This window comes from Urtica dioica, chromosome 10 (genome assembly GCF_054948205.1).
Source record: "Urtica dioica subsp. dioica isolate 48M chromosome 10, U.dioica_male_clone48M_v1_H2, whole genome shotgun sequence".
Classification (NCBI taxonomy): domain Eukaryota; kingdom Viridiplantae; phylum Streptophyta; class Magnoliopsida; order Rosales; family Urticaceae; genus Urtica; species Urtica dioica.
This window is the reverse complement of record NC_142765.1, coordinates 7,539,025-7,548,440: the sequence shown is the minus strand read 5'-3', so window position 1 is coordinate 7,548,440 and position 9,416 is coordinate 7,539,025. Positions and strand designations below refer to the sequence as shown.

General features: G+C 35.7%; 1 protein-coding gene across 1 annotated transcript; it reads left to right on the top strand.

The window, feature by feature from the left end:
- The first annotated feature begins 3,959 nt into the window (after nt 1–3,959).
- On the top strand, nt 3,960–9,416 carry LOC149383356 (Galactose oxidase/kelch repeat superfamily protein). The gene is made up of 21 exons (XM_089628947.1): nt 3,960–4,204; nt 4,288–4,606; nt 4,905–4,991; nt 5,069–5,137; nt 5,242–5,374; nt 5,458–5,504; nt 5,626–5,712; nt 5,830–5,891; nt 6,146–6,188; nt 6,289–6,369; nt 6,455–6,571; nt 6,698–6,803; nt 6,989–7,049; nt 7,273–7,315; nt 7,439–7,690; nt 7,777–7,938; nt 8,068–8,196; nt 8,579–8,725; nt 8,823–8,909; nt 9,010–9,078; nt 9,156–9,416. The coding sequence occupies exons 2-21, from the start codon at nt 4,475–4,477 to the stop codon at nt 9,249–9,251; spliced, it is 2,010 nt and encodes a 669-aa protein (XP_089485073.1). The 5' UTR covers nt 3,960–4,204; nt 4,288–4,474; the 3' UTR covers nt 9,252–9,416.

Below are 9,416 nucleotides of genomic sequence, written 5' to 3'. Positions count from 1 at the left end.
AATTTTTTTACTGAATAATATTACATTTTTTATATGCTTTGGAAGTCTCAATTATTTTGAAAATAAGATGACATGTTTGTAACTCTCTCTCTCTCTCTCTCTTTTGTATTTTTCTGTCGAACGTATTTCAATTGAAATTTGTCAAAATGATAAGATATGTTATCTAAAATGAAAAAATTATTAACAAACACAATGGTACAATTTGTTAAACGACAATAATGGTAGTTCGAGAGAGACACAAGAAAATAGTTAGTTTACACAATTTTTCATAAAACGACACTGTTGATTAATAGAAACGAAAACATTCTTTTTTTTTTCTTTCAAAAGTCCTTTGGTAGCCGCTTTCATGGTGTCTCTGAACTCTGAATTCTGAACAGTGAACCAAAAAAAGCTTCAAGCTCCAAGCTCATTGACGTTGCTCAAGAATGGGAAAGAAGACGAAATCCATGGAAAGGCAAAGAGAAAACCAAGAGAAAAACCGCCAGAGCTGAGGAAAAGAAAGCTCGCAGAGACTCCAAGAAGCGCTTACCGAGGACGAAAATGATGCTATACTCGTAATTACAGTATCTTCTTAGAACCGAGTGCCACGTAAACTTTCAGTCATTGGACAGTATGCTTTTCTGTACTATATCCTTTTTTGGCAAATGAGACAAGATATTATCTAACACATTCTCATGCATATTCTTGAGCATGTTATGCTGCACCATCGTTTCGCAACTCGAGTTGACTGAAAATTATACCTCCATCATTAAATCATATTGAATAAGCAAAATACGTTACTAAAAAAAGCCATTGCACAAAAAACAAAACCAAAAAGAATATTTGCGTACATCTTTCATACACATTATTTTTCATTACTATAATGTTCAAATATTAAATACATAATATTTTAACTGATAATTAAACATTACTATCTTTATATTATTAATGCAAGTTGCACCTAAAAATTAGATGTGAGATGTTGCATCTAAAAAAATAGAGACGAAGTATTATATGCAACAACTATCGAATTTAATGTTACATTTAAACGATATTTAAATGTAAAAATATTCCGGGAGAAAAAGGGTAACCCGTACCGAAGGGTAAACCGATCATGCATGAGTAAACCGTAAAATACCGTATTTATCAAAGAGTTTTCAATGAAAAACAAATACATAAAAAACTTGTTTTTATACATTATAAATATATTTATATATATAACCTAGGGGTTTGATCTATAGAGGCAAAATCACTGTTCAATGATCAGTGAATTTTTTTATTAGAGAAAAAAAAATTGGATCCCAGACACAAGTACTACTCATTCGTACTTTTTTTAAAAAAAATGGTACAAAATAGCCATTTGAAACTAATTGATTAACAAAATAGCCAAAATTTCAAATTTTCAGCCAAGTAACCAAAGTTACGTTGTCAAATATTTTTTGACACAAAGATTAACTTTTTTTTTACAATTATTAGAGAAATTTTTTGTCACTAACCCATTTTACACTTCTTATTAGGGGAATAACTCAACTTTCATTTAATTAAGGAAATAGCCCATTTTTTTTATTAGCAGACAATTATACCCTTCGTGAATTAGTTAATTAATTAACAGACTTAATTGAGTTACGTTAATTAATTAATTGAATGTTTAGATTTGAAATTCACAAAAAATTTACAAAAATCAGAACTTAAGTAAATTCCTATTCAAAACATTCAATTAATTAACCTAATTCCTGATTCAATCAGTTAGTAAATTAACTTTACTCACAAAAAATAAGAACCTAAGCTAATTCTTAATTCAACCAATTAGTTAATTAATTAACCTAACTCAATTTAGTCAGTTAATTAATTAACTGATTCGTGAATTAGCATTGAATCAACTAAATAGCTCAACAATTTGAGACCAAACCAAGTTCTATATCACTTCAATTCAGACATCAAGCATAGAATTTGTAAATCCCCAATTATTCTCAATCTGAAACCCTAATTCCCAAATCTCTTAGCTTGACCGAGATGTATCTTCACTTCGTCCTCGTTGTTCTTCTTCCTCGGTCGAAGCTTGGTGAAGGAGGGAGCTCGGAATCGCCGGCGTCGGAGGCCGGTCAGGTCAGAGGAGCTCGCCGGAACTCACGCTGGGCTTGCGTCGGAGGCGCGCGTCGGGTGAGCGCCGGAGCTGAGCGAACAAACGAGAGAGAGAGAGAGAGATGACCCTCGTCCATCACCGTATATTGCTCGGCACCGCTGCCAAAGGACGACGAAGTCCCGGCGGAGATCGAGGAATGCGACGCCGCGGAAATGACGATCGTCGGAGCAGCGCCGACGATTGTGGCCGAAGAGAACTCGATGTTGTTGAAATCCTGAAAATTGAGGTTCAATCCCAGGGCTTGGTGAGTTTAGGTTAGGCGTGAATATAAGGGTAATTTAGGTAGTTTAGGTAAGTTGTGCTATTCCCTTAATTTAGAAGAACTTGGGCTATTATCTTAATATTAGTGAGCTGATTGGGCTAGTATACAAAAAAGCCCCAATTATTATAAGCAATTTATCAGTTTCAGAAATATTAATCCTAAGATTAATTTTGTTTTTGAAATCTGATTACTGTACATTTTGGCTATTCTTTTAATCTTAGGGAAATCTTGGCTATTTTGCAAATCTTTAACTTTAAACAGCTATTTACCAAAATCACCATTTTTTAATAAACAGATAAAAATGTCTCCAAAAAGCTTTAAATTCATTTTTTTCAAACCTAAATATTTTTGGACATGTCTTCGTATTTTTCTTCCTCGATACTAAAATATATTAATTATTTCGTTGCAAACGCGTGGAGCATATTGTTTATATACACATAATAAAAAAAAACATAACATAATATAAACTAAAATCTTAAAATAATATATTTTTACAAAATTATATATACATAATATTCTCTATTTAGTTATATTATTTCAAGTATAAAAAGGATGAAAGAGTTACATAATATAGTAATTAGCAATTAATTATGGGAAATATTACAGAATTGGACAGATAAAATAAAGTGAAATTTGTTGTAACTAGCCAAGTTTGTCATTTTTATTGGGGGAATAGCTCAAGTTTCATTTATTAAGCAAATAGCTCATATTTTCGGCTCAGACCATAACACCCTTGATAAATTCGCGAATAGGTTAATTTAATTAACTTACTGGAGTAAGTTAGGTTAATTGATTAACTTATTGGTTGAATATTAGTTTAGGTTTTGATTTTTTTGTGAGTAAAATTAATTTACTAAATGATTGAATTCGGAATTAGGTTAATTAATTGAATGTTTTGAATATTAATTGACTTAAGTTATGAATTTTGTAAATTTTTTGTGAATTTCAAATCATTCACGAATCAGTTAATTAATTAAGCTAACTCACTCCAGTAGGTTAATTAAATTAACCGATTCGCGAATTTACAAAGTGTCTCTCCTCAATCCCCTCCATCGCCGCCGATTTCCTCTCCGCCGCCGATTCCTCTCCCCCCACCGATTTTCGAGTCAATCTGAGCTGTCGATTCTCCGAGCATCGCCGCCGCCGGAGCTCGACGGAATCGACACCGTCTATGGCAGATCTTGACGGCGTCTATGGCGGATCTCGCCGGCAACGTTAGGGATCAGCAACGAGGATGGACGACGATTGGCGACGACGAGGCGGCGTGAAATGGATCGACGGTGATCGGCGGCGTGAAGTGGATCGGTGGCGTGAAATGGACGAAGATGAAAACGAGTTTAGGTTTAGGTTTTGAGAAAATTGAGTTTTGCTCTTATATATGAGGGTAATTTAGGTAGTGAAATATTAATTGGGCTATTCAATTAATTTATTCAAACTTGTGTTATTCTCCTAATATTGATGGATTGATTGGGCTAGTATGTTCACTCCCATTTTAGCCTCATTATATAGAAAAGAAAAAAAGAAGAATAATGAATTAAGAAAAAAAACGTTAAGGTTATACTTATTAGTGTTAAGTGTAACTCTTATTTTGGCCCATTCTCCCTCTCTCCACTTCGTCTTCTTCTTCTTCTTCCAAACTGATTAAAACCTCTTTGACGTTACTTTAAACAACCATTGAAGGTCTGGAAGTTTTGAAACTTATTTGCAATCCGCGGGAATCGCCGGCGTTTATGACATTTCAACGCTCCGACGACGGAAAGCTGTAGCCGGATCTCGGCGGTATTCAGTGAGATTTGCACTGTTTCACTTCGGGATTTTAGGTCTGTGTTTTCGAACTCTTTTGATTTTTTTTTTTTGAAAAATTAGGCCGAGATTAAATATCCCGGTTTTGGGTGCGTCTCAGACTGTTTTGCTCCGGATTTTGGTTCACGGGAACCGAACCACTTCTCGAACCGATAACCCCGTTTTTCACGGAACCGGGTTCGCGACTTCCCGCGCGGGAACCGACTGGTAACCCGGTAACTCAAACCTTCGCTCTGGACTCTGAACAGTGAACCAAAAAGCTTCAAGCTCCGAGCTCACGCTCAAGAATGGGAAAAAAGACGAAGAAGCCAGGGAAAGGTAAAGAGAAAACCGAGAGAAAAACCGCCAAAGCTGAGGAAAAGAAAGCTCGCAGAGACTCCAAGAAGCTCTCTCCTGAGGACGACATTGATGCTATACTCGTAATTTCAATATCTTCTTAGTATATACACACATTCTCGTGATCGATTTGCTTTCAACTAAATGACTAATGCTACCCTAAATCAACTCTCGGTTGCTTCAATTATATTCCTGTTCTGGCCTTCGTTAACGAAGAGTGTAGTTTACTAATGATGAACAGTAAAATTACGTTCCTTTGGCATAATCTTCTTATGTTTATGAATTGGTTGTTTGTGTTGTTAATTGGTTAGAAAGAGAACACATATATATTTCTGTTATGACTGAATTTCGCTAATTATATGTTTTTGTGTATATCAATAGTTAAGTATACAAAAGGAAGAGGCTAAGAAGAAGGAAGTCCATATAGAGGAAAACGTTCCAGCCCCGTCTCCCCGGTCGAACTGCACGGTAATAATGCGCTTTCTCTAAACCTAAAATTTTCCTTAGGGTTTGAGAAATTAATTGGTATTCGCATCAATCTGTAGTTGAGCATTAATCCGCTGAAAGAGACCGAGTTGATTCTATACGGAGGTGAATTTTACAACGGTAACAAGGTTTGTCATTTTTTTCCCCTACTATTTGTAGATTGATTGATCCAATATTAGTGAATTGGGTTTCTAATTCGTAATTGCCTTATATTTTTCTCTTATGAGCGCAGACTTTTGTGTACGGTGACCTTTATCGGTACGACATTGAAAAGCAGGAATGGAAGCTGATTTCTAGCCCTAATAGTCCGCCTCCACGGAGTGCCCACCAAGCTATTGCATGGAAGAATTTCCTTTATGTCTTTGGTAGACTCAAAACTCTTTGGAAGACAAGTAATGTATTTGCGAACTGTATTCTAACAAGATTGATTGCTTTTGGTTGCTTATAGGCGGTGAGTTCACATCTCCAAACCAGGAGAGGTTTCATCACTACAAGGTGAGTCATGTTGTACTTCACTCTGATTACTTTAGATTATTGGAAATGGGAATCACCAAGGTTTTAAGGTTGTGAGTTGTTGTTTTTTTTAATATTATGTTATTTATTTATGATTCTTCAGGATTTTTGGGTGTTGGACCTGAAGACGAATCAGTGGGAACAACTCAATCTTAAAGGGTGTCCGAGTCCAAGGTCTGGGCATCGGATGGTAAATACTCGTTCTTTCTATAGGTGTTCAAGATTTATTTTGGTTTGACATGTGTAATATTTTTCTATCTTTTTTCTCTTAGAATTTTGTGTCTTTTTTGTTTTGTTTCTGTTATAGGTGCTATACAAGCACAAGCTTATAGTTTTTGGCGGCTTTTATGACACTCTTCGAGAAGTGAGGTTGGTTATCAATTTTGACTTACGTTTGTTAACGTTATAGTGGAGTGATGATTCAATGTTTCTGACAGATATTATCTAAAACACTTAATAATCTCATGCAAAACTTGGGATTTAATTTTATTTATTTTTAATAAACTCGACAGCATTTTATGAATGTGCTTATATTGTAGCAAATAATGTAATTTTGTTTTAGTCATGGCAGTAAAATATGCTCTGTTATTTGAGCTGATCAGCATTTTTCTCTCTTTTTATAGGTACTTCAATGATATGTATGTTTTTGACCTGGATCAATACAAGGTAATGTATTAACACCGTTACTTTGTGATTATTGTATTTTCGGTCTACAGGCATGTTATTCTAAGTTCTAACATAGAATTTCGCTTTGTTGAAATTTTAGTGGCAAGAAATAAAGCCCGGGCCTGGAGCTATGTGGCCAAGTGGCCGAAGTGGCTTTCAGTTTTTCGTCAACCAGGATGAGGTTGAGCTCGTGATAAAGTTACTGGTTTTGCTGCTAAATCTTTTTTCGTTCACTGCATTGAATTTGCCTCTTTCGAGCATTGCAGACTTTTCTATATGGTGGATATTCCAAAGAAATTTCTTCAGATAAGAGTGGTTCTGAGAAAGGAAATGTTCACTCAGACTTGTGGTCCCTGGATCCTCGAACTTGGGAATGGAACAAGGTTCTCACCTTTTATAATTGCCTTTGAATCATGATTGTCAGATTGGTTATTGCTTGTTTGGTTTATACTATATCGAAGTGATCGAACTCGAATATATAGTCACAACTGTAAACTCTTTTGGAACAGGTAAAGAAAAGTGGAATGCCTCCTGGGCCTCGTGCTGGGTTCGCCATGTGTGTACACAAGAGGCGTGCTTTGCTATTTGGAGGGGTTGTGGATATGGAAGTTGACGGTCAGCTTTTAGTTTTTTATTTTTTATTTATTTTATTTTATTTTTATTTTAAATTAATATTTTTTTTTGGGTAAGCTTTGTTTCTGTTGACTTGCTAATGCCATCCGAGAATTATGTTATATCTTCTCACACGCTTCAAATATCACCCGTCGATCATTTACGGTTTATTTTGTTTCATTTTACAGGTGATTTAATGAGTTTGTTCTTGAATGAATTATACGGCTTCCAATTTGATACACGTCGCTGGTAATGTCCAAATTGGTTTATCTTGTCTTCTCTGCCCTTGATATTGATATATAGCTATTATTGCTAGTTGTTCTTCTGAGAGTATATAAAGTGTACTCTTTAGCAGTTTTTTTTAGCAAATCATGTTTTCATGAAAAAGGGAAAGAAGTTAGCCTAGCAGTTATTAATATCTAATTGATTCAGCTTGTAGTTAATGTTTATGATCTTACTTTTTTTGGTTCAGGTACCCATTAGAGCTACGGAAAGAGAAGTCGATAGCAAAGAAGGTTTAAACATAAGTCAACAAACTATTTGCATTTTTTGAATAGCTATCATGAAATTCGCTTGCCCTAAATTTCTTATTTTGATTTTTTTTTTTTTTTGCGTTACTATTTTTTACGTCTGCCCAGATGAAAAAGACCTCTGAACAAAAAGGTAACGGTTATAACAAAACAAGTTCTATCGAAACGGAAGAGCTTCCAACAAATGGCAGAGACGAGAAATCCGGGTACGACGAAGAAGCGGAAGAAATGGAAATCGATGACAATGTCGATCAAATGTCACAGCATTTGGAAACAACGATGACCGTGGGCGAGGACAAATTACCTACCAAGTCCAATGGAAAGAGTCACGAATCCAGCGCTCAGTTAGATCTACCCGAGGTTTGTTCCATCGGACGAGAATTTAATTTCCCTATTTGCTTAGCTTTATCCTCAAAACTGATTTTGTTGAGATCTTGAATCTCTAGACTCCGAAGCCCTGTGGACGAATCAACGCCTGCACGGTTGTTGGGCGAGATACCCTGTATGTATACGGAGGCATGATGGAGAATAAAGACAGAGAAATCACACTCGATGATTTGTATTGTCTAAATCTCAGCAAACTCGATGAATGGAAGTGCATTATACCGGTTTGTCACTCGCTCGCTCCGTACATAAAAAAACATTCATTCCGAATAGTCTGTCATGGTTATTGCAACACTAACGATGCTGTGTTTTTTTTTTCTCGAACTTGGCACCTATGTCGTTTCTCTATGCAGCCATCAAAATCTGAATGGGTCGAGCCCTCTGACGACGAAGATGAGGACGGAGATGAAGAAGACAGCGATGATGAGTCTGATAGCGGTGGTAGCAACAGCGAAGAGAGCAATGAAGACGACGAACCTGAGGTGCCAAAATGAACTTACATTTTTTTTGTTTCTAAATCACTTTTTAATTCTTTTTTTTTTCTTCTTCTCATTTTACATCAAAACAAAAAAATCGCACTAGCTCCCCCAACAAAAAACCCTAAATCCATCCCTGCTTGTTTAGGCTTTTTTTTTTTTTTTTTTTTTTTGTCTTACTAATGTGAGATGTTTATAATACCACCTCAAGATGGTGGGTCTTTGGGCTCACTCATCTCAAAACGATTGGTCATGAGAGGGGTTATATCCCATAACTTTCCAAGCCTTTTGAGTCTAATGAGAGAGATTCATGGACAACAGAATCATAAAACTAGTCCTTAAAATCTTTTTTTTTTCCATTCTCTCTTTCTATATGTGTTTTTTACAGAGTAGCAAAGATGGTTCGGTTCAAATGGGCGACGCAGTTGCTTTGATAAAGGGTCACGGGAAAAGTCTTCGAAGGAAGGAGAAAAGGGCGAGGATAGAACAGATCAGAGCAAGTCTCGGTCTTTCAGATGCTCAGAGAACCCCGACAGTACTTCTCTAATGATATACTCTCTTATTTTTATTTCGTATTGTATAAAAAGTTATAATCTATGAACTCATTTTCTTTTTTCGCATTTATGTGAAAGCCCGGAGAGACGTTGAGGGATTTCTACAAACGTACGAATATGTACTGGCAAATGGCAGCGCATGAACATACTCAACACACCGGAAAAGTAAGCTTTTTTATTTTTTTTTTCTTTTCCAAGTTTTTTTTTCTTGGGAATAACAATATTTTAATGTCTTCATAATATATGCCTTTGGAATAATTCGCAGGAGCTCAGAAAAGATGGTTTTGATCTCGCCGATGCCCGATACAGAGAGCTTAAACCCATTCTGGATGAGGTACAAAAAGTTTGTGAAAACAAAGATATAATTTTTTTTTTTTTAAATAATGTAAATTTTGATATGTGTTTTTTTAGCTTGCGATATTGGAAGCCGAGCAGAAGGCTGAAGAAGCAGAAGCACCCGAGAGTAGTAGCTCGAGAACTCGGGGCAAAAAGAAAAACAAGCATTAATTGCTCTTAGTAAGTTTTGTTTTTTTCGGGGTATTATTTAATCAAAGAGTGTAAAAATAATTATTTTTTTTATTATGTTCCATAATTATAAGTTAATGTTATACCAAACGCAGAGTTTTTTTTTTCCGGTTGTTTGTGATGTGCCAATCTGCTACCGTTCTTCTC